The 25,609-nt window shown below is 44.8% G+C and overlaps 2 protein-coding genes across 2 annotated transcripts in view; one reads left to right on the plus strand and one right to left on the minus strand.

Moving 5' to 3' along the window:
- Positions 1 to 6,309: 6,309 nt before the first annotated feature.
- LRRC52 (leucine rich repeat containing 52) lies at positions 6,310 to 10,904 on the minus strand. The gene is made up of 2 exons (XM_067532552.1): positions 10,280 to 10,904; positions 6,310 to 6,572 (listed from the first exon to the last, which is right to left on the minus strand). Exons 1-2 carry the CDS (start codon positions 10,902 to 10,904, stop codon positions 6,310 to 6,312), a joined length of 888 nt encoding a protein of 295 aa, XP_067388653.1.
- A 5,562-nt stretch (positions 10,905 to 16,466) lies between these two features.
- The window catches only part of ADCY10 (adenylate cyclase 10), a 77,145-nt gene continuing 68,002 nt past the window's right edge, over positions 16,467 to 25,609 (plus strand). The window contains exons 1-4 of the mRNA XM_067532525.1: positions 16,467 to 16,611; positions 20,776 to 20,880; positions 21,950 to 21,988; positions 22,839 to 22,982. Coding sequence (XP_067388626.1) covers positions 16,467 to 16,611; positions 20,776 to 20,880; positions 21,950 to 21,988; positions 22,839 to 22,982 — 433 coding nt within the window. The remainder of the gene's footprint in view (positions 16,612 to 20,775; positions 20,881 to 21,949; positions 21,989 to 22,838; positions 22,983 to 25,609) is intronic.

Here is a 25,609-nt window from a genome sequence, read left to right on the forward strand (position 1 = left end):
TGTAGAGAAGCAAAGTGTGTGTTGTAAATGGACTGTCTTGTTTTGGTAAAGGCCAGCCATGAGGAGATTTCTGTGGAAGTTTGACTTTTCATGAGAGTATCCAGCACTGAGAGTTCCTTCTTGATCTTTTCTTGTTTGCTGTACAGGATGCTGTTTCACACAGCAGACCTACAGCAGCCTTTACTGTTCTTTCCCTGCATCCTTGCTTCTGCTCCGTCAGTGCATTTTTTTAAAAGGAGGAGATGCGCAACCTTCCCTCAACAAAGTGGACATGTGGACATGTCCAACACGTCACAGTTTGCTTTCTTTGTCTGCCTTGAGGATTTCCTGAATGCCACAGTCAGCAGGACATCTGATTACATCACCTTTCCCAGTGAGAGCAACCATGGGGAAATTCTACCAGAGAGCCCACTTTCCGTTGGTGCTGGGAACCATGCATAGCACCCATTGTTCCTGGAGTGCTCTCAAGTGAAACACTGCACCTTTAGAAACAGGCAACATTTCTATTCAATCAACGAAAATGCTGTGTGTACAAGACCCCCAAACTGCCAAATTTGACTTTGCAAGCTTTTGAAAATTTTGTCCATAGCCTTTAGCCTTCTCACGCTGGGAAACTTCTTTCCTACATACTCAGCGGAGGTCATGCATTTATAGAGTCCATATAGTTGTCTGTCAAGCTAAGAGTTAATTTGAGCACGGTAAGAATGTACCTTCATTAATCAATAGTAGGTGTTTTTCCTCTTCCATTTTACAATTACAATTTTAACTATCCTAATAAGATGGTTGCCAAGATTTTGATAAAAGTTCATCAGAGGAGTATTTGGATAGAATCCTAAAGGGGATATGGTTGGGTGAAATGGAATGTGGAGTCCTCTGATGCCATTTAGAATGACTTTGATCTTTAACCAGAAATCTAGTATGACTGGACAAAACCATCACAAGTAGCTAAAGGAACCAGTGACTAGTGACTTTTAATTTCTCCATTTTTGGGGGCCCAGCCCCAGCTTGAAATATCTTGAACAAGCCTGATGTTCAAAAACCAGGTGCTTATACTTTTCTGAAAATCAGGCCCTTTTAAGGTGGCTCAGGTTGGGCATTGCAAAACTGATGTATCTAAAATCACTAGTAATTTTTTAAATTGACCTAGGTCAATATAACTTAGACCTGTTATATTTTCCTCGACATTTATAAGAAGTGTCATTTTATTTGTCATTTTTCAGGTGTCATGTGCATCCTTTGAACTAGTTTGATCTGAGTTTCTTTTACAATGTTAAATGAGCACTTTGACATATGGTTCCTAATGAGTATGAGTCCTAACGAGTCTTCTTTGTGTGTGATATATGTTTAAATTTCTCTCTTCATTTTGAAGATATCAGTTAGTTGAACAGTAAAATTTGAAAAGTATATCTGACCATTTTCTGTTTAATCTCATGGGACAGATTGTGATAACTTTACTCTCGTTGAGTTGTATCTTACTCCACAAGTAGTTCCATTGATTTCGGGGGGAGTATTTGTGGTGTAATTATTCAACATGAGTAAGAGTATCATATTATGGCTCCATTGAAGCAGCTCATTCTATTACAGTAGATATATGTTTTATCAAAATAGTGCATTCTTAGTACATTGTGGAATATCCAAGATCATCGAGTGTTAGTTCCAGGTACAGGTTCATGAGTCAGTTTTACAATCTCTGAATGAAATATGAAATATTTAAAAAAAATATGAAAAAATTCCAGCTTCAGTATAGCATCTCTTATGATATTTAGAATTTAGGGGCTGGATTCTCCCATCCTCTAAGGCCACAAGCAGTGGAAAGCAGGGGAATTCCCTGCTGGGGGTGACCTGGCAGTAATAGCTCTTCTGCCTCCTGCATGAAGGAAAATAATTGTTTGCTTGACTATAGTTATTCCATTTTTGCAGCTTCTTTGTTTATAAGGTAAGGCCGTTTCACTCTGTGCACAGATCATGGAAAGTTCTTAGGAATGCAGAAGAAGGTAAGCCTCAACTGAATTCAGCAAGCTCTGCAATCTTGATAGATAAGTTGTAGTTAGCTGCAAAACATCTGTAAAAGTATCTTATGAATAATGATATAGACCAATAGTTATAGAGAAAATAGGTTTGTGCCCTTGTAAGGAGGATATATATGGTTTTGTCATGAATGTTTAAGTAGCAATAAGGTATAAAACTGTCTGTAATTCTTTGTTCGGGGTCTTTTTCCACTGTCCACTTGTGGGCTTGGGAATTGACCTTCTGCAGAATAAACTCTTTTGGAGACTGTCCAGCCTGAAATCCTGTATGGGTCTCTTATCGGTGCAGGGTAACGAACCACACTTGGAATCTTTTTCCAACAATTTGGCGACCGCGGCAGGACTCCTTGCTTGCCAACCCCGAGTTCTGCACCAGCCAGTGCCCCAGCCGACACTAGGGTGAGTTCACCCTGAGGGCTTTTGGACTGGGGTTAGAACTCGACGGAAGGCTGTAAAGCAGTTGAGACCCTTTGCAGTCTCACAGTCTCCAAGAGATTCAGGTACCTGTATGTTTCGTGTGTTGTTATTTCTTTTTTGTTGTTGTTGGTTGTTTTGTGTTGTGTCTGCCAGGTTTTCTTAGGAGATTCCAAAACGGGCACCCTAACACTGTCCTTGACGGTGGCCATGCGCTGAGCCTAAGGGTTCATAATGCAGAAGTCCTGGGTGGCACGAGGTTCTTTCGTGCACGGAATCTCCTCAGCTTTTCTATCTGATTTGTTTAAGACCAATTATCAGGTCCCTCCCTGGTCTCTTTGAACACTGGGCACGCAGGCTGACCTATCTGCAGGCAGTCCAGCTGGTCCGAGGCAAGTCCTCTAAGGCCAGAAACGCTGTGTGGCGGATTTTTCCATTTCCCGCACAGAGACCATAATCTTATTTTATTCTGTGACTTTGCTTCTGACTTTCAAATCCCTCCGGAGAAGTGTCTGTTGCTTCCCCCCCCCCCCCCCCCCGAGAGATAAGCACATCCCCAATTGTTCTGTGCACAGATCGTCCACAAGGTATGAACGGGAGAAATAAGTTGTAGTTTAAGTACTAGGATAAGGGCTCGGATCAGGTTCATTGACCTGTCCTTAAGAGGACAAAAGCCGAGGCTGTATTGACACAGAGAGAGAGAAAGTGTGTGTGTGGGTGTGTGTAGTGATAGTGTGGTGGACGGAAGATGGGGCTCGGTGGCAGTAAAATCCCCGAGAGCAGCCCCTTAGGGGCGGTGTTAGCAGCATGGGCTGCGGGCAAGTTACCGGTAAAAAAAAGCATGAAAAAAAAAAAAAAAAACTCGAGCTAAAGAAAAAGTAGCAAAGCTCCATGAAACAGATCAATGGAGCCTATGGGATCCAAACTTTTGTACATCATGTTACTTGTATTTGAGGGTATTAGTGGTATTTTTGTGTGTATGTAAGTAGTTATAATGCTTATAAAATGGTGCTTTAAATGTACTGCAAAAGAAATGCAAATAAGTATGCTGAATCCAAAATAAAAACAGCAGGATATAATATGTATGCTAAAATAAGAAAAATGGAACAAAGTTTAATGCAGTGTGGTGCTTTGTAGCATCAAAGGGGGATGGGAATTGTAAAAGTAAGGATTGGGCCCTTAAGAATCCTGGTTCGAACAACATGGCTTATGGGTAAAAGGAGAGGGGGGGCTGAAGATAAAATGCAGACAGAGTGAAAACTCTAAAGAAAGACTGCATGAATCCCGCGTAAGGACTCCAAAAAAGAAAAATTGAAAATTCAGATAAAGGAGTATATAGAGAGGTTGAGGCCAGGGTCGGGGAGTGGGATGTGGTACCTTTTTGGCCCCAGGAGATTCCTCCTGCCACTATTGTGGACAGTTGGGACACTGGAAAACAGAATGTCCAAAGCGATCTGGCCAGTTGGAGTGGACATTTGAGCCACCACCACCTCCTCCCTGAGACCAGACTCAACCTTTATATTAGGACAGCCTGGGGAATAGTAACTTCATTAATGCACCCTTTTTGTTAATAGATTAATCAGGTCTTTATGTGTCTTGTCTTATTGATGGGAAACCAGTAAAATGTTTTATAGACACTGGAGCCAGCAGATCCACCTTAAAAGCTCAGGAGTTTTCTCTATTCCCTTATCAACGAAGAATGTAAATACAGTAGAAATTTTAACCAATTAATGCTGCATCTAGTGTCTAAACCACTATCTGTTTCTTTGAGATCTATTTCTAATCAGCATGCTTTTCTTTTAAGTTCTGATTGTGTTAAACATCACACATATAGTACAAGAGGTTACCATTCCCTTTTCTAACAAAATACATCCACCTAGTTTATGAGTTCCAAGGGGAATACTGCTTTAAGGCCAATCAATCCATGTAAGAAAAAAATATTAGCTATTATGGCATTCGTTTAATGCAAAGCTCTTTAGCTTATTCATAGAACATAAAAGTTTAGTAGGCCTTTATTTTATTTGTAAAAATAAGGCCCATAAGAAATTACCCCCGTGGTGAAAAGGCTTTTTCCAACATGCACCAGCAGCTCCTCACACCACCCTTGACGTAATAGGAAAAGGGGGCATGCCGTTGGGAGAGCTTGGGCAGCCTTCTTCTTTCAACCATTGATTCAGCAAAACACTTTCAGCCTGTGCTTAACTTTAACATTGACTTAGAACTACTCAAATGCTTAAAGTTAAGCACAGACTTAACTTTTCTGGAATGCTTGAAGTGCTTGTGGGATCAAGGCCTTTGTCCCAAATAGCTAAGGAGATGCCTGCAAAAGGTTGATTTTCCAAACTGTGTTTATCAGGCCTAGTGAAGTCTACAAGGATTCTTCACAATTAAGTAGGGCACCGTTACTTGTCTGAAGGGGAGGTCTATCACACCAATGTGACTCTTACGCCTTGTTTATATGAGAAAGCTGCACTGGTTTAAAGTAATGTGTGATGTTAAACCAGTTTAGTTAAACCAGTGCAAAAGCCTGTGTGGACACTCTGATTTTGGTTTAAACCAAGTTTATTTCAGTGTAGATTAAGTCAATTAGGAGTCAGTTCTTTGTAAACTCTTTGAGACGGGGACTGTCTGTAATTATATATGTGCACAACAACTAGCGCAGGGGGCCCTGATTCCTGACTGGACACTGTAAGTGCTACTGAAGTACAAAGAACAGTTCTCTCCATAGGTGTTGGTGTCATTTTCACAAGACACATTTTTTTATTATTATTTTATTTTCTACCTGCATTTTTAATCACTCTTGGTCTCTTTGGGTTAGTTCTGTCTTTACTGTTATTTTCAGCTCCTCCCAATTAGTCTCTTTCATGAAGAAGTTAAGGAAATCTAGACCAAACAGATCCCTGCAGCACACGACTAGACATCTCCCCCAAACTCGATACATTGCCCTTTATTATTACCATATGTTTATTGTCCTTCAGGCAGTTTATAATCCAGCAGTTCATATCCAAACCAATCTGCATTAATCTTTCAAGTAAGATTCTAGGAGACATGCTATTAGGTTCAGGCAGTAAAAGCTAAGCTGAGCTGGTCTCAGCAGGTAATTGTCTCTCCTGGCAGCAATATTAAGGAGAGGTTAAACATATATATCAGCCAGAGGTCACTTTGTGGAAATCTTTCTGTAACACTTGGCTGCTTCATCTCCAGCATCTTTTGGGGAATAATTTGTGTATTTTTTACAAATTGTACTTAGATTGCAAGGTCCCTGGGGCAGGGACCATGGCCAAAATTTTCCAGAATAGGAACCTAAAGTTAGGTTCCTAAGTCCCTATTTAGGCTCCTAAATAATTAACCTGATTTTCAAAAGGATTTAGCTCCCAGCAACTCCCAGTGACCTCCGTTAGTGCAGCTGAATGCTTGGCATTTTTGAAAATCAGGACACATAATCTAAGAGCCTAAACATGAATTTAGGAGCCTGACTTTAGGCCCCTATTTTTGAATATCTTTGGCTTTCTATATGTTCAGGTTCTTAGCCATTTTGGGGCACTCCGTAAATAACAAGTTGGTTGATAGATGGGCACTTACCATACTTTTAGCAAGCATCAATTAATTTGTCAGTGGCCCAAGCCCAGGTGGAGAAAGAAATTTTGGAGAAAAGAAGGAGGAAGTAAGAAATTCCCCAAAAGAGGGTGAAACTACAGCAAAAGGATTTTATATTCCTCCAATTGTATTCAGGTCACAAGAATCACATCTGGAAAGAGAGAGATATGGAGGGGGGGTGGGAAGGACAGGCGGACCAATAGAAAGGTACGTTTAACATCAGTCTCTGTTATCCAAGCATAGTTATTCATCAGGGCTTCAGAGGCCAATTCTAGGTGATTACTTCTTCATCTTCATCTTCTTCTTCCTCCCCCTCCCCCTTTGTTGTGTGGAATTCATATACCACCGCGCACACACCAGCCAGCCAGGCTGCCACAGTGCCAGCAGAGAATATGCAGAAGCCAATCAGACCCAGAAAGGCATAGTCTGTCTCATGTAAATGGAGGAGACATGTGTAGTGGAGCTTCGACTCCACCGCAGGGATTGACCAACCATGTAGGGCTTCTGGGCTGTAGCAGGAGATGTTCTCAGGATCTGTAGAGGAAACACAAAAGTAATACTCTCTTGTATGTGCTTTGAGCAATAGTAAATAGGAGTCCAGAGGAAAGTTAGAAAAATAACTTGTCTTCATGCAAATGTCCCTAGGAATAAAGAATGCGGAGGAGGGTAAAATCAGTGTGGTTTTATCTTGTATTGGAATAACATTCAGGATGAGCCTAAATACCCCCAAACTTGGAGCAACTTCACTTCTGCATGTGGATCCAAACACAGCTCTGCATAAAACATTGGTGCTCAGTTTTCTTATGAGGCGTCAGTAGCTTTTAAAAATCCTGGATAGAGAGTTGTTTTGCAGTACAGTTGGGCTCCCTGAATTGTCCATAAGCTGTAGCTGCCCTCAAGCCCCCTTTGCTGGTGGGATGGCTTTGGATGCATGGAACATCCATCTTATCTGTGCCATCTCATCTGTATCTGTGGCAGTGGCTCACATGGACAGGAGCTTCTTATTTCTCTCCTAGCTGGAAGAAAGGTGCTCTTGGTCCAAGGCACTCAGCCTGGATATGTTTACCCGCAGCATTAAAGTTTAACTGCAGTTCTCACCTAATCCCAGGGAAACACAAAACCTCCTGTCTGTTTCACGCACAACGTATTGCCGGAAGGTAGAAAAGCCTGACAGCGAAGAGAATTAGAGCTGTCTAGGCCGACACACAGGCCTTCTACCCTTTCTTTCAACTCTTCATTTATTCCTCTCTGGCACCCATGAGCAGCAGCTGTAATGCCATTAGGGAAAATCCCTCTCCTCCCCTTCAGTCCTAGCAGAGGACTCCTAGCTCCTTCTCCTCTCCTCCCCCTCCACCTCCCCCATGAATGTCTCCAATACACACATGAAATAAAGAAAAACACTTATTATTAAACACAGGTAACCTAAGCCCCTAGCTTCCAACAGCTGTTTCACGGGGCTTCCAGACTGATGCATCCAGTCATCTGTTGCAACCCTCTTTTGTATTGGTGCCTGTAATAACCCATGTAGTTTCTTACACACCTGTATATGGCTCCAGTGCATTTTCTCCCATCTACAATGTTATTGCCACGAACATTATTTCTTTACACAGCTCCATACATGTGTGTAACACTTATAGGCAAACAAAAGAGGAAGCTTCCTACCTAAGACAGGTGCTTGGATAACTGTAGTAACACCAGCCTCTAATCCTCCTTTCTTTGTTCTTTTCTTACTGAGGGTCTTTGCCCTGCCAATCCTCAAACAGTTACTGTTTTCAGAATCCCCTCTCAGCATTGTGCAGTGCGTGATTCTTTAAAGACTAGAGCCTGTGTACATTTGAAGTTGGGAAAAGCCAGCATACATTCCAATGACCCCAAACACGCTCTTACTCTTGCGATCAAAACAACTTTGGGAAAGCGAAATGCATGCTCTTTTATCCTGTGCATAAGCAACAGCTACAATCCAGTTACATAAGCTTCTGATGGAGGCAGAAAGAAAACAGCTGGATTTAGGCAATTCAGGTGATTTAAGAAAATATCATCTTTCAGGCCCCACCTCGGGAAAGCATCACTACTCAGAACATCTGTTAAGTGTGTGCTTAAGTGCCACTGCAGTCAAAGGGATTTAAGCATATGCTCATGTGCTTTCCTGATCCAGGATTTGAAGTTGTAAATTGAGCCAATTTGCTCTGGAAAGAAGGAGAACATGTGAGAACTCTACAATAGCCAATGCACAAGAGATATTTTTCTGAGTACGATCACACTTGATGTTCTGTTTTACACTCTGTCAATCCCCCTTAATTTAGGGCCTGATCCAAAGTCCGTTGCAGTTAATAAAAGGACTCCCATTGAGTTCAGCATGGGCTATGGATCAGGCCTTTAATACTGAGTGCTGTACAAAATGTATCTTCATTCAGAGCAAAACGACTGAGATAAAAGTGCTGTGATAGTCAGTGTGATTAGAGAAATGCTATACCCTGGCTCTGGGAGAACAGCCATTACTCTTAGGGAAAAGGTCATTGCCTGTACTCCTCATATAACAAAAATATCGGCAGGCTATGAAAGTAGAGGGAAATCAATGGCAAAACTCCCACTGACTTCAATAGGGCCAGGATTTCCTGTCCCAGCTAGGGTCCCAAACGAAAGGGAGCTGATTGGTGTCATTCTCATGTGTGTTTGTGCACAGAACAAAATTGCCACATAGTTGGCCCAAATGAATGTCTGCGTTCAAGGAGAGACACCCAGGAATGGAACAGCAGAAGGTGTTGCAGGTTAGGGTAGGGGTGCATTGGCAGAACGGTGGGGAGCTCCGGGTTGGAAAAGCCGGGGTATTATGCAGGGTCAGAATTGATGTGGGCTGGGAATGGTGTATGAGGCCCCAGGGCTGGAATAATGGTACCTCTTGCATTTTCACTGAGAGTATTTTTTAATCTACAATGAAAGACAAAGAAATTTAACACCACTGGCAAAAAACTATACTACAAACTGGAACCCCAGAAACATCAGGAAGTTCAGAGGAACAGCTTTCCCCACCCAGAGCTTTTTCTAGAACTGTCTGTGGGTAATACAGCAGGACAGACACATGGCACTTTGAACTGATCACAGACCACAATGGCACCAACTGAGGCTAGAGTAAGAATTTTAAGGGACTAGCAATCTTCTTGTTTCTTATAATTCAAAGACAGTTCTTGATTCTTAGTTTGTTGTTGGTGGTGTGTGTGTGTGTGTGTGTGTGTGTGTGTGTACAGGGTTGTTTGTATGCAGTTGAAGGTTGAGGGGAGATGATTGCTCTTTGTAAATATATCAGAGGGATAAATATCAGAGAGGCAGAGGAGTTAAGTTAAGTGTCAATGTGGACACAAGAACAAATGGATATAAACTGGCCATCCACAGATTTAGGCTTGAAATTAAATTAAGGTTTCTAACCATCAGAAGAGTGAAGTTCTGGAACAGCCTTCCAAGGGAGGCAGTGGGGGCAAAAAACCCTAACTTTCTTCAAGAATGAGCTTGATAAGTTTATGGATGGGATGGTATGACAAGACTGCCTGCAATGGCACGTAGGCGATCTGCAACTGCTAACAGCAAATATCTCCCATGGCCGGTGATAGGACACTGGATGGGGAGGGCTCTGAGTTACTACTGCAAATTCTTTTCCAGGTGTCTGGCTGGTGGGTCTTGTCCACATGCTCAAGGTCTAACTGATTGCCCTATCTGAGGTTAGAAAGGAATTTTCTGCTGGGTCAGATTGGCAGAGATCCTAGGGTTTTTTGCCTTCCTCTGTAGGTATGGGTCACTTGCAGGTTTGAATTAGTGTAAATGGTGGATTCTCTGTAACTTGAAGTCTTTAAACCATGATTTGTGGACTTCAGTAACTCAGCCAGAGGTTAAGGGTCTATTACAAGAGTGAGCGGGTGAGGTTCTGTGGCCTGCAATGTGCAGGAGGTCAGACTAAATGATCACAATGGTCCCTTCTGGCCTAAAGTCTATGAACTGGGCATGCATGGGTGCCCTTGTGCGTGTTTGTTGGTGCGTGTATAGTTATGGTCAGAGGGCTGGATCCACAGCTGAGGTAAATTGACACAGTTTAGTTAACTTCAGTGGACCTGTGCTAGTTTACACCAACTGAGTATTTGGCCCATAATGTGAAAGAACAACACTGACATTCTGATATAGAAAGCAGAGCCCTCTCTCTAGTTTTCCACCAAATCTTGGGCCAAACCTGGTCTGGCCCACAAAGTCCTCACCTGGGAAGCGAACACCACTCTCTTTCATCCAGAGGGTGAAGTCCAAGAAGGAGCAGTTACAGTTCCAGAGGTTTTCACTTAGACCCAGGGACTTCAGGTTGGGCAGATCCTTGACAGTGTTAGTATCCAGGAACGCCAAGCCGGTCCGGCTCACATCCAGGTACCTCAGCCAGGTGTTGTTGGCAAAGGAATCCTTCTCAATCTCCACCAGATTTGGGTTGCCCGAGAGCTTCAGCACCACCAGGCTGCTGAGCTGTGAGAAAGTGGTGAAGGTGACCCGGGTGAGGTTGTTGAAGCTGAGGTCCAGGTAGATGAGCTTGATGACACTGATGAAGGTGAAATCCAGGTCTTCCCCAATGGCGTTCTCCCTGCAGTCCAGATAGACCAAGTCACTTAAGAAGTTCAGCTCCACCGATGGCAGGTAGGAGATGTTGTTGGTAGCCAGAATCAGCTGCCTTGTGTCCAGTGGAATAGTTGTGGGGAACTCTTGCAGCTGCTGCCCTGTGCAGTTCACTTCCAGGTATTGACAGGTACACTTTGCTGGACAGTTCTGGCTCTCTGTCATCACGCCCATTCCAAGAAGAAGCACCAGCCACAGAGGCTCAGGGCCATTAGAAGGGGACATGACAAGGTACCTCATCTACTGTAGCTCCTCCACACGTCTTCAGCCTGTCAGACAATGCTGGGGCAGATGCCCGGCAGATCTACAAAACCCCAGCCCTGTGCAAGCAATTTTTTCATTCCAATAAAACCAAAGAGGAGTTGAGCTGTGAGGCTGTTTGAAAGCTTCCTGTATCCCTCACTCACACAGCTCCCTGGCAGATTGCCTACTTGGCTGCTTAGAGAGAGCTCACCCTCTTTCTGTGCTTGAAAGTAAAGAAGAGCTGCTTGCAAATGGGAACATCTTCAAGTCACGCTGGTTGCCAGTTGACACCTTTGTGACGTCAGCAGCTTGCAAAGGCAGCCTGGCTTCAGAGACAGTATTTTAACCTGGCCAGCAGTGCAGATGCCTGTGTGTGTGTACGTGTGTATGTATGCAGGTGTGCCTGACTGTCTCATGTGTGCACAATGCTATGTGTGTGTGGCTGAACTGAAAGTGTGCAAAGAGGTGAGTGCAGTTCCTGTGTGTACCAGTGTGTGTTTATGTAATGGTGGTACAGCGTGTAGTGGTTAGGGGTGTTAATTTGCATTCATAGAACAAGTAGGCTTGTATCATATCTAAAATGCTCTTGTGTGTGTGTGTTGGTTTTGTTTCCTTTCCTTGGATATATAGATCACATGAAAGAAGCTTTCACATGCACTTTCACTCATGGTAAAATTTTTAAAATGCTTAGACTCTGTACCCTCATTTGTGTTATAGATCCTTCGGTTGATGACCCTCTGCACACCAGCCTTTTTGTTGCGAAGATCTACATTGTCTTTTAGCCTGTAAGCTTTTTGAGGCAGGAACTGTCACTTCTTATGTTTGCACAGTGCCAAGTGCAATGGGGACCAATCTGGTTGTGACCTTTAGGAGCTATTGCAATATATATGTCAAATTACACACATGAAAAGTACATTAAAAACATTATTAAGTTTGGAAAGTCAAGACCTCAAAATTAGAAAATACCAGAATTATTATTATTATTACTAATATTGTTATTATTATTCCTTGCTTTTACAGAAATGTAGAGCTGGAAGGGACCTCAAGAAGTCCTCTTTTCCCATGCTGAGGCAGGATTAAGTATACCTTGCCCATCCTGGACAGGTGGTGTCTCACCTGTTCTCAAAAACCTCCATTGATGGAGATTCCACAGCCTCCCTTGGTAACTATCCCAGTGCTTAACAATCCTTATAGTTAGAAAGTTTTCTCTGATAGCTAATCTAAATCTCCCTTGCTGCAAACTAAGCCAATTACTCCTTGTCCTACTCTAGGTGAACATGGAGAACAATTGATCACCGTCCTCTTTATAGAAACCCTTTAGATATTTGAAGACTGTTATCATGCCCCCCTTCAGCCTTCTCTTCTCTAAATTAAACATTCCCAATTCTTTCTACCTTTGTCCAGAAGGTCAGGTTTTCTAAACCTCTTATTTCTCTTGCTCTCCTCTGGACTCTCTCCAGTTTGCCCACATCTTTCTTAAAGTGTGGTGCTCCAAAATGGACACGGTACTCCTGCTAAAACCTCTCCGATGCCAGCGAACCCATTACCTCCCATGCCTTACATAAGACACTGCTGTTAATACATCCCAGAATTATGTTTGCCTTTTTTACAACAGCATCATATTGTTGACCCATATTCAGTTTGTGATCCACTATAACCCCAGATCTTTTTCAGCAGTACTATTATTACCAGTTGTTCTCCATTTTGTATTTGATTTTTCCTTTGTAAGTATAGTACTTTGCACGTGTCTTTAGTGAGTTTCATCTTATTTATTTCAGATCAATTCTCCAATTTGTCAAAGTCATTGTGAAGTCTAATCCTGTCCTCCAAAGTACTTACAACATCTCCTAGCTTGGTGTCATCCACAAATTTTATCTCTCTACTCCATTTCCCAAATAATTCATGAAAAACTGAAGTTACCAGATATAGAACAGACCCTGCCAAGACCCTGTCACACAGGCTGGCTTGCGTGGGGGGCATTTAGTGTATTGTGTGACATCAGTATGGCAGGATCATGATATTGCGTGTGAGGTACATCATGTCATGTACCGTTAGAAAGAGTATATCGTGCTGAGTAAGATACTAATACTTGTGTTCATGTATTGTATGTAAAATTAAAGTTATGAATGTATTTTTGTATTTCTGTATGTCAATTTGGGCAGGCTGGGACACACCCCAGACAGAGAGGCAGCAAGACAATAGCCTGCTTAATGGCCTATTGAGACACTCACAGATGGGAGGGGCCCAAGCACACCTGAAGAGTCATTAGGATCGGCCCATGTGACTATGGACCCCAGGCACACCTGAAGAGTCACCAGGATTGGCCCATGTGACTCTGAACTCCAGTTTGGTTCTTGTGACTGTCCACAGGCCACATGGCCGGGGGAGGGGGTTTATAAGATCAAACCACAGGATCCATTTTGTCTTTGTTCCTGTCCAGCTGCAGTCACACACCCACCTCTGGATCAATTCATCTTGCAACTGAACCGAAGGACTTAGACTCATCCAGGTACTGGATGTGAACCAGAGGGAACTATACAAGCCTGCAACTCCACATTTCTTCCAGAAACCTGATGTACATGGACTTTTAATCATTTGTATGTATCTGATTTTCTCTAATCCTTTAATATTTCTCTCATGGTTTATTTCTTTCTTTTTACAATAAACCTTTAGTTGTAGTTACTAAAGGATTGGCTGGCAGCATGGTATTTTAGGTAAGATCCAAACTTATATTGAACTGGTACTGTGTCTGACCCCTTGGGGTCAGAGGGAACCTTTTTAGTAAAGAGCACAGAGTTTAAGTAACTGGTCTCTTTACTGGACCTAGTGCTGATTTGGGAGCCAGGAACTGGAATGCAGTAAAGGGGGCTGTGTGTATTTGTGTACTGGTTTCTGTGAGGATTCAGAAGTGCAGTTTGTGGCTGGTTGGGAAGTCTGACTTCAGTGCCAGCCACCAGTGCTGGGAGAATCTGCTCTCCTTTTACAGCCTGCCCTGACCTTGGCATTTTCAGGTGGCTGTCCTGGGCATGGACGGGTCACAGTCCCCACTTGGTATGTCTTTCCGCTTTGACAGGAATCATTGATAAGTACTCTTGGAGTATGACTTTTCAACCAATTGTGCACTCACCTTACAGTAATTTCATCTAGACTGTATTTTCTTTGTTTGCTTATAAAAATGTCATATGGGACTGTGTCAAAAGCCATATGAAAGCCAAGATATATCACATCTGCTGCTTCCCCTCATCCAGTAGGCTGGCTACATTGTCAGAAAAGGAAATTACATTGCTTTGGCAGGATTTGTTCTTGATAAATTCATGTTGGCTATTGCTTAACACCTTATTATCCTCTAGGTAGAGCCCTGTGTGGATATAAAAATGTGGATCCGCATCCAATCACCATCTGCCAGAATCAGTTGACATGTGACCAGCCATCCACAGTGTCTGTCTTCTAGGTCATATGCATCTGCAGCTTTGGACCCCCCAGTCAGCTGTTTGGAGGCCAGCCCTGCTGCAGCCGCTACCACTTATCAGCTGTTCAGGGGCCAGCCCCTCCAGGCAGCTGCTGACCAGCTGATTGACAGCAGGCAGAGGGAGTCCCGCCTAAACAGCTGACCAGCAGCCAGCAGGGGGAGCCCCCACCCCCAGATCTGAAAGGTGGGGGAGCAGCGTCAAAGACTGAGCTGCAGACAGCTGCATCCCTGCCTTTGAGTTTCACATCCAATCCATCATTCACGAGAAACAGTCCGTTGATATAAAGCGGATATCGGTGGATTTGCAGAGCCCTACCTCTAGGTGCATACGTATTGATTGGTGAATAATTTGTTTTAGTATCTTTTTGGGTACTGAAGCTAGGCTGCATGGGCGGCATGTGAATCACCAGTTCGGGGAGACTAACCCCCAGCCCTGCCCCTTCCGCCAGGAGCCCCGCCCCTTCTGTCCCCTCTCCTATCACAGCTCCGCCAGGAGCTGGGTGGCCTGAGCACCAGTCAGACGGGCCAGGTGATCCCACCCAGAGCTGGAGTGCCCCAGCACCAGTGGACAGCAGCCCGAGTGCCCCGGGAAGGAGTCCATGCCCCAGTGCTGCCCCACCCCAATCCACCCCAGCAGCAGCCTGGCTGGTCCGTCTCAGCCCCCCGGAGCGCCGCCAGCCTGCACCGCGCCACAGCACCAGCCCACCTGCGGGCTGGCGCTGGCCGGTCAGTCCCAGCCCCTCGGACTGCTGCCAGCCCAAGCACTTCCAGCCGCCAGAGTGCTGCCGGCCTGCACTGTGCCGACCTGCATGAGCACCGCCCCACCCCTACCCCCAGGCTAGCTTGTGGCTGGCTGACCCACCAACCCACCCTAGCCCAGGGCTGGCCAGTCCACTCCCAGCCACTGGCCCAAGTGCCCCCAGCCCCCGGAGTGCCACTGGCCTGCCCTGCGCCACAGGGTTGGCCCTGGCCAGTCTGCCCCAGCTCCTGGAGTGCCATTGACCCAAGCGCTCCCAGCTGCCAGAATGCCACCAGTCTGCGCCATGCTAGCCTGCCTGAGCACCAGGCCTGACGCCCCCAGGCTGGCCTGTGGCTGTCCAGCCCGCCAACCCACCCTGGCCAGTCCACCCTAGCTCCCGGAGTGCCACCAGCCCATGCCGCACCACAGCGCTGGCCCACCTGAGTGCCAGCCCTCCCCATCTCTAGGCTGGCCTGTGGCCAGCTGGCCCACCGACCTACCGCAGCCCTGGGCTGACTGGTTCACCCCCAGCCCCCGGAGCGCCACAAGTCTGCGCCGCACCACAGTGCCAGCCCATCCCACCCCTGGGCTGGTCTGTGCATGGCCAAACCCCACTGCTGGAGTGGCTGCCGGCTCGCACTGCTTCAGTGGAAAAGCCAGGGCCAGGCTGGCTAAGACCGCCTCCCCGCACCACCAAGCCTATGCGACACGGCAGGAGGGGGCAGAATGTGGGCGAGGCCAGCCTGACTGTCAGGGACAGCTAAGCCTTCCCTGGCCTTACGTACTGGTGCCCAGGCTAGGCTGACTGCTCTGTAATCCCTGGGTCTTCTGTTTTTACCAAGCAGAATTTCAGTAGTTTTTGGATTATGTCAATGTGGCCTTTTTGATTTAGACTGATCTGGTTTCTTTGTCTAATTCTTTTGCGCTTGGTACATCATTCAGCATTGTAAACAACTTGACCTCACAACAGGGGTACATCTTGTAGGCCCAATAGTCACAACAGCTCATTAAACCTTTCTGGAGTCATGTGGGGTTTATATACCCCATCACACCATTTCTGTATAAATGGGCTTAAAATACATTAATGAAGGAAGCTTGTCTCACCTAGCAACTGTTGCTATGTGGACTGTGACATACAGAGAATGTTACTGGATGAAACGGTTGTCTGTTAATTATGACCTGTCCTTGATGGTGCTGCAGTCTGATCATCACAAGAGTGATCATGGCTATGACAGGCTAGTGGAAGTCACCCTCCTTCACAGGGGGGGATGATCATATATTGAATTAGCCATCAGTGCCATAGGGGTCTGGGCATCAGGTTGCATTCATTACCTACATGGAGGAAAGAAAGTCAAGTGACAGTGCTACAATTGGGAAAGTAGCAGCTCATGTCCCTGATCTCATTGTATATGGTGATTTCTCCCAGGAGCTGCCGTTCATTGAGAGTTTTGATGGAGTATTGCTTTTTGCAGACATTTCAGGTGGGTAGAGAGATTACTGAGGGTGGAATTTTCAGAAGAGCCGAAGGATGTTAAGTGTCCAATTCCTATTGAAAATCAATGGGATTTGTGTGCCTAAAGGCTTGTCTACATGGCAAGTTACTGTGTGACAAGCCAGGGTGTGAATCAACGGCATGCCAGCTTGCCATGCACTAACTGGCTGTGTGGATAGTGCTACAAGATAGTAAAAGTTCCGAAAAGTGGCTTGACGTACTACACTCTTGAGTAGCAGTGTGCTAATGTATATCCAGGACTTAGCAGTGTGCACATGACAAATTACTGGGCAACAAGCTAGTGTGCTGTAGAGTCACACCCTGGCTTGGTGTGCAGTAACTTGCTGTGTAGACAAGTCCTAAGTCCCTTGTTAGGCCTTTCTGAAAAGCCCACCGAAGGTTTAAAAGAGATATTGTCTTCAGTAATGGGAGGCTTGGGACCGAATATAGCTTAAATCACAGCTTTAATGACTTAGGGACTTTCGTCCATATTACAGCACTTTGGACCGTTTTGCAAAATTGGTTGGTTTTAGGTTCAAAAGAGTTTGGGACAGGAGTAGCAAAGGATGCTGCAGCAGCAGCTCAGGGATGAGTTGTCGACTGCTGTCCCCAGGCTGGAGCTTTACGCAATGTTTTAGATATCATGGGCCCAGGCCAAAGAGTAACTGGAAGATAAGTACTGGGACCCTGAACTTGCCTTTATATTACGTGGGTGGACAGGTTTGATGTGTTTGTGGTAGTTTGTGTTGCTGTGGAGATGTGCTCCCATATTTTCAGTTAGTTTCCTAAGGCGTTAAGTCTTCATGCCAAGGTCTTCTGCGTTTCTATAGTCCAGCTAGGAGGCGAGGAAAGCATATATAACAGAGACCAGATCATCATCCTCTAGGATGAACCTCTCCTAGCTAACTGGAGAGTGTAGAGAGAGTTACTTGTAGATGTTACTGTATGGGAGTGTAGCCTCAAAGAGCATTCCTAAATGATGGTTTGAATTGATCAATGATGGGTGTAGACCTTCAACCAAAGGAGACTGCACTGTGATTGCAAACTCCTCTACCCACCAACATCTCCTCTGCTTTACTCAGGTTCAGCTTTAATCGGGTGTTCTCTATCCATGAACTGATCTTCTCCAAGCACTGGGCCATCTTGGTGGTAGGGGTATAGTTGTATATGCTGAAGGTGAAGTAGAGCTTTGTGTGTCATCTACGTATTGCTGGCGCTTGAGTCCATGTTGTATGACCAGAGAGAGAAGTGATCCTTGTGGCATTATGCAGGTGAAAGATCTGGTGGGAGAGGGTAAGTTTCCCATCACTACCCAAAAGGACATAAAGCTTTTTAGCTTGTTGCCCTGGATCACTGGCACCTCTCTCAGGAGGGTCAGCAGGATTTCATGGCAAACAGGGTCAAATGGAGCGGAGGAGGGATCAGAATGGGGAAGCAGGGACAGTTCCAGCGTAGAAACAAGATGAACTGGAAGAACTAGGGACTGGAGAAGCAGGAGCATTGCATGCAGGGTAGATACAAATTAATTAAAAAATAAAAGATTTTTTAAAAATTTAAATAGGATTATTTTTATTTCATTATAGGTTTATTTTATTTATTTTTAAAAAAAAACCTATTTAAAATTAAACCTAAATTAACAACTTATGTTAAAGCCTAAACTTACGATAGCCTATTCAAATCATTTAAATTAAATACAAAAAATAATATATAGTAGTACACATTTGCTGCCAAGTTTTAATGAAAGCCAGACCCCTGAGCTGGTGGAAGTCACTGGCCAAGCACCTGGAACAAGAGTAAGCTGAAGTGCTAAACCAGCTTTTGATAGCAGTAGCCATTTCTCCAGGTCAGCTGTGCTGGAAATGGGGATGCTGGGGGTGCAACAGCACACCCTGGCTTGAAGTGGTTTCTATCATATACAGGGTTTACAGTTTGGTTCAATGGTTCTCAGCATCCCCAGTATACACAGTGCTCCAATGCCACTGCTGCAGCTGCAGAAAGAATATTTCTTCGTTTCCGTTTATTCAGCTAGTTCAGTCCAATGACTAGTTCATTCAAAATTAGCAATCCAGTTGGAAGTTGAAAAAGAGAGACTGCTTGTTTTCCTCTTCCAATCTATAAATAAAAACAAGGTGTAAGAGAATGAGACCTACTCATTTTAAAATCTTGAAGGACATGGTGACCTAGAAACTCCAGTTCGATTCTCTAACTACAGATAATACTTCCTTTGCATAATAAATCAGTTTTAAATGAAAAACAAGTTTTGATAAACTTTTTGTCTTATGTATCCAGCACATTTAAGGTAGTTTTATTTGATTAAAAAATTGAAATGTTGGTTTGTTTGCATTTTTAATTAAATTTGAATTTCCATCCAAATAGAGTTTGACACAAATTGCAAGTAAATGAGTCATCATCTAGGAAATAAGAAACGCATCATTCACCATTTTCTAATGTAATAAAAATGTTAAAATTAAGAATCTGAATAAATGTAAATTAACCGATGCAATTGCTTAAATAAATGTGTAAGATATAGTGTATCCTACTGGTTAGCAAAAAAAAAAAAAAAAAAAAGAAGCAGCACCAAATTTAGTGTAAAGGCTATATTTAGTTGCAAATCAATACATTTTAATGGTTACCAACCAATAAGAATTAATCTTTCTTTAGGAAAATAACTAAAAGTTACAAATGCAAAGCATGATTACAATCAATGATTTAAATCAAGGTTTCCTAAATTAAATCACTTTGATTTAAATCAGGCCTGGTCTACACTGGTGTCTTTATTCGAATTAAAGTCCCTTAATTCGAATAAATTACTCCCGCGTCTACATTTGCACATTGTTAATTCGAATTAAGGAGCCTTTAAAATCGAATTAATAAAACCACCTCTGCAAGTGGATTAGTGCCTGAAGTGCATCAGTTAATTCGCATTAGTGTGAGTGTGGACGCAATGGGACTTACTTCGAATTAATTGGCCTCCAGACTGTATCCCATGATGCCCCATTTCAGTACCCTCCCCAGAGCAGCCCCGGGAAGATTTTAATTTCCCGCAGTGAATGGGTTTAAAATCCAAGCTGCGATCACCTCCCCCCCCCCCCATACGCACAACAAGCCCGTTGCAGTTTGTCTCTTTAAGGGTTTGAAAGATTTCACCACCCACCCCCCTCCCCGCGTGGTGAATGCGTTTTAACTGCCCAGCAGTGAGAGGAAATTCTTTGCTACATTGTTTCAGTGGCCAATCATGGAAATTGATACTTTCTTAAGCGTTTATTCACAGCGCTACATGTGGATACATTATATCATGCTTTCCATCAGTGAAATGGAAACATTTGTATCACTGTATTAATATACTGACTGACTCCATTGTTATTTATCTTACATTCTACAGACACCTGTAGAATCAAAATCAAAGGCAAGCAATATACAAGGGGTAGTGAGGGGGAGCATAAAAGGCAAACAGCATGCAGTTCTAAAGTAATACAGGATAAGTTGCGATGTATTTGTCACGGTCAAAATGAGAGCATAGTTCAGCTGGCTCCATGTGCCTGCAGCAATGGCGATCGGGGGAGTAAAGAAACAGCATGATAATCCTTTTCCTGTTTGTTTGGGGGTGGGGGAAGCAGCGCTGCATCCTGGGATGATGACACACGTCACAACAGCCTCTATGGTTAGTTGCACTGTGGGATAGCTTCCCACATTGCACTGCTTTCTAATTCGAATTAAGGTTGGCCAGTGTGGACGCAAGAAACCAGCACAAACACTGTAGTGTGGACAGTCTGCAGCGCTTTCTATAAATCACTTTCTGTAATTCGAATTAAGCTAATTCGAATTAGTGTTGCAGTGTAGACCTAGCCTCAGTTCACCCTGGTTGCATGCCCAGGTTGGGTATGTTGACAGACCTGTGTAGTTGCACAAGAGTTGCAGCAGCAGATGCTGCTGCTAGATGGAGCTGGGTGGTCAGAGCTCTACAATTGAGGGTGTGGAGCACTGAAATTAGGACTGTTTAGCCAGTGCTATCGGCTCTTCTCTTTCTTAAGCACAGAATTCACCATTTGGGTATGGAAATGTAGTGCAGAGCCTGTCTTGACTGCAAGAGCTGAGATCCTCTGCCATTTCTTGGGTTTCTCCAGCAGCTGCCTGACTGCTGTTTGTGTTACAGGTTTCACTGCACTGACAGAGAAGTTTAGCATGGACACCGCTCTGGACTGTGGTGCCGATCAGCTTACACAGACCCTCAATCATTACGTAGGTGATATTGTGGAGGGTAAGTGCCAGGCCGTACGCTCCTTCGCTGAGAGCACTTTTTTGGACCAGATCTGGGGAAATGAAGAAATGCAGTCTGGGCCCTTCTTTTCTTGGGGGTTGGGATCCCCTGTGTCACTTAGGGAGCCTTGACAACCCCCCCAAGATTAGGAGGACTGGGTGGAACTGCTGTGGGAACCAGTTGTTGCTGCTCCTTGCTGGCACAGTGTGTCCTGCTTGAAGGGTCCATTGTTCTGGTGGCTCTAGTGTGGTAATAGGTCTCCATTCTGTTTCACTGGAAGAGCGATGTCTTCTTGTTTATGCGGCCAAGAAGCAGGATGCTCCCCTAACATCAGCCTGCTTATGATTTGGGAAGCTGAGTTCTGACAAAAGTTACCAACAGCTGAGGGCACAACTTGGACCTTTCTTGTTCATCATATCTGGCCTCCCACAGCCCTGTGAGATAGGCAAGTGCTATTATTCATGTTACAGATAAAGAACCAAGGCATGGAGAGGCCAGCTGATTTGCCCATGGTCACACTTGCAGTCTGTGATGACAGAGCAGAGAACTGAATGCAGCTATCCAGAGTCCCTGGCTACCACCCTAACCACTGAACCATTCTTCCTTATCTACTGCTGTCACGTTGCTTTTGAGAACTTGCTTTAAAAATTCCCATGGAGCAGTGCTTCTCAAACTGTCCCTATGACCTTTTCTGTTGGTCTGCAGGGAGCTATGTATTGAGAACCAAGCCATAGGGGATTTGAAGTGCTGGGAGAGGAGGTAGGTCTGGGAGGGGACATTTCTGGTTGCTATAGAGAACTCTGTGCTCTGCCTCTTTATGGTGGCTTTGGAAATGGAGTTTAACTTCCTGATTTTTGCTCTGAGCCGTCAGAAGCTGGGAGTTTTGTTGCAATGACGTGCTCAAACATACATCATCTCACTCACTCAGTCACGCCTACTCTGCAAAATATGTCCCCTCAACACGCACACATGCACACACACGTGCCCCTCCCCTGACAGAGCAATTTGTTCCATGATTTTCTTTGACAAAAGCTGTGTGTGACTTCTTTCGCCCTTTCTCTTTTCTCAGAGGTGCTGATTTATGGAGGAGATATCTTGAACTTTGCAGGTATTTGTTAGCTTTTAATATCTAATGAGGAAGCACTGGGGTGGGGTAGAGTGGCTTGAAATCCTGTTGTCATGTGACTTGTGAGACTCTAGTGCAGGCAGTCAAACTAGCTGACTCCCTTTCCTTGCTCTATCATGCCCCTCCCTCTGGCTCCTAGTCCCACAGGGTTTATCTATGATTTGGTAGAAGCAAGAATTTACACTCTCTCTTTCAGTTAGAGACAACCCTGATTCTCCTTCCTCTGTGTCTGAATGAGAAACCATGACTGCTGCTTCCTTTAGAACTGAGGCCCCAGATGGGAGTTAAACATCTAAATACTTTTGGGGATCTGGGCCCGAGTGACTGATTTAGTTGGGGTTGGTCCTGCTTTGAGCAGGGGGTTGGACTAGATGACCTCCTGAGGTCCCTTCCAACCCTTATCTTCTATGTTTCTATGACTGTGCTAGCAGTTGTCCAAGGGCGATAAGAGGTGCAAATGTCTGAGGTGTACCTGGAACCAGCAGACACAGGTTTGTGTGTGTGGGAGCGGGGAGGAGAACATTCAGCAAGCCACTGCAAGGAGTCACCAAAAGGGATGGGCTGGTTGCAGTCAGTGGCTATACGGGATCATTGGGAAGGAGTGTTCACTTGTAAAAAGCAGCTGCAGGGGATTACTGAAGGAGAAAGGATAGTCACAACCGACAGCTGCTAGGAGCATGGAGAGGTTGGTCAGTTCACAGCCAGCAGCTGCTAAGGAGTTTGGGATGCTTAGATCTGCAGTGGCATTTTGAAAAGCCAAGTGGCTGTGTCAGCACTTTAAGAACAAGAAGAGTGTGTCCTCCACAAGTCTCTGTCACTCTGCCTTCCACAGGGGATGCACTGCTAGCGCTGTGGAAAGTGGAGCGAAGCCAGCTGAGCGATATCATCACACTGGCGCTGAAATGTAGCCTGAGGATCCAGGAAGAGTATGGGGTTCGTGAGACTGAAGTGGGTCTGGAGCTCCGAGTGAAGATAGGTACTGTGGCTATGAGTGGAATAACAATACTTTGCAGTAGCTAGAGAGCACTTTCCCAAAGCACTTTACAAAAGTGAATAGGAAGCATTAGTTCCATTGTACAGGTGGGGAAGCAGAGGCGCTTGGAGATGAAATGTCTTGCCCCAGGTCACACAGTGAGTCGGTGGCAGAAATGGGATGAGCATTCAGGGCTTCTCGCTCCCAGTCTCCTGCCCTAACCAGTAGGCAGTTCTGCTTCCTGAGTGTACCTGACGGTCCCATGAGCCTCCCCTGGCTCCCAGGATGTGCTACTGAGAAACACCATGCCCAAATCTCGTTCCATTTCTAGTGGGCCAGGAGTCTGGAGAAGATGTGAATTGCTCAGGACTCTGATCAGTTACATCCTTTTTGGCAGCGCATGGGAAAGCCGCTGCTGTGGTGGGGAAAATGCATTTCTGGTCAGAGAGGAGAGTCTTCTGGGGGCTGGAACGAAGAGCATCTCACCTCTAGGTTGCTGGTTCAAATTCAGCCTGTGGAAGTGGTGACCAAGACCTGTTCCCATTTGATGGCTGCTTGGTGACTCATGTGAAATGCATTTCGGCTCTCGTTTGAGTTTCTAGCTGACAGGTATCTTTGACACATAACCCATCATTACATTCAGTCTTGTCAGAGAAACTAAGGACTGAATGGGCCTTGGGGATCGAACTGCTGAAGTACCTTAAGGGTAGGATTACCATACATCTGAGTTTTCCTGGACATGGCCTCTTTTTTGCTCCTCCACCTTCTTTCCGGGCAGATGTTTCAAATAACAGGCAATGACTGGGATTTTTGCATAGCAGACACTGCATCTCAGAAAAAGCCCGGATTGGTCTGCTTCCTGACTGGTCCCACCCTTGAATCCGCAGTTGATTAGTCCATTTCTCTGCAGCCACACCCTGGAGGGAGGGGAATGGGGGTTCTGCAGGGAGTCACTGACCAGCTGGTGCTGTGTTCTGGACTTGCACCAGCTGCCCTGCCACCACGGCAGGGAGTGACATTGCCCCACCTCTCCAGTGAGTACCCCCACTGCAGGTACCCCCTCCAGCACTCCCAACAGTACCCCTCCTCCAGCACCCCCCAATATCACTCCCAGCATAAACACACCTCTCCAGCACCCCCTCAAGTACTCCCCAAATACCCATCCCAGTACACATACATCCCCCCAGCACTCCTCCAGGTACACCCCCCCCTCCAGCACTCCCCAAATACCCCTTCCAGCTCCCCCCGGCTGTGTCCTCTTTTTGTAACCTGAAATATGGTAACTGTACTTAGGGAGGCTGTTTGGGGCAGTCGCTCCTGCCCCTGGCCATGTTGCACTTATTCTGTGAATAAACAACTGCAAACTGTAGGGCTGCCGGTCCGGTACCTTTCATTGGTACTAACTGTACCTAGTTTATTTTTTAAGAGCCATGACTGGCTCTGAAGAGCTTCTGACTAGGACTCATTGAAAAATTTCCATCCAAACTTTTTTTCCATGGAAAATTGGATTCTCTACTAAGCAGCTTTTCTTATGAAGAGTGTCCGTTTTCCATGGAAAATTTCAGTTTTCCATCAAAAAACCCAAACTGCTGAAAACTGAAGTGTTTTAATTTAGAAATTCTGCCATAATGCCTCATGGGAATTATATTTCAATCATCTAATGTCCTTTGTGGGCTGGGTTCCGCAGCTGGACTACATCTCTCATTGTGCACCATGATTAAGGACTCTTCTGATGAACCACATCCCCTCACTAAGGGAGGATATTAAGAAGCATCTGGAGTGATGTAGTCAAATCAGGGAGCCCAGCCTGTACAGGATAACAAATGGGAGTTTGAGGCACCAGAGCTATAACTCCCATGAGGGTAAGTGGCAGTATCTCCAAATCCATTTCTTTTTGTTCTGTTTTTGGCCAAAGTATTTCAGTGTTTGAATTTCTGCTGAAAATCAAAAATATTTATAGAAAATTTAGATGAAAATTATTTCTTTTGTGTTTTAATTGAAATTGTCAGTGGAAAGAGTACCCCACCCCCTTTTTTTTTTACCAGCTCTCCTTCTGTGTATTCCACATCCATGAAAAGGGTTGTGGGAAGTGCCATCACAGTATCTCTGTTCACACAGTTGTCTGTCTGGGCAACAGAATGTAAAGCCACTTAAGTTTGGGATCTTCAGGAACTTGCAATCTCTTTTACCGTTTCCTTATATTAAACTGGGGATTTTTAGATTACATCTGGATGGTTTTTCTGTGTGTGTTTCAAGCCGACATTTACAATCTTCCTTTATGCAAACTGTCCCAGCAGCAGCAGCAAACTAAGAGCGAAACCCCTCTGCTTGCGGCACCCTGGTTAAACCATGCAGACAGAATGTGCAGTGATTTACCAGATAAGACAGTGCTTTTTATTGAGTTCTATGCAAAGTCTTAGGAGATGCTGCACTGGACAGATTCAGAAGGGATTAATGAATTGCTTATCATTTTATTGCTATCCAGCCAATGTTTCTCACACTCTCATTCATGAATGTATGCCTCAGTGGACACCTGCTACATGCTATGCACCAAGCTCCAAACCTCAGTTGTTTTGGAGTGATCTGTCTGAAGGAAAAAGTGTGGCAACAATTATTTTAAATGAGAAGAG

This window comes from Emydura macquarii, unplaced genomic scaffold (assembly GCF_026122565.2).
Source record: "Emydura macquarii macquarii isolate MOO-44397 ecotype Brisbane River unplaced genomic scaffold, CSIRO-AGI_Emac_v2 contig_3287, whole genome shotgun sequence".
Taxonomy (NCBI): Eukaryota; Metazoa; Chordata; order Testudines; family Chelidae; genus Emydura; species Emydura macquarii.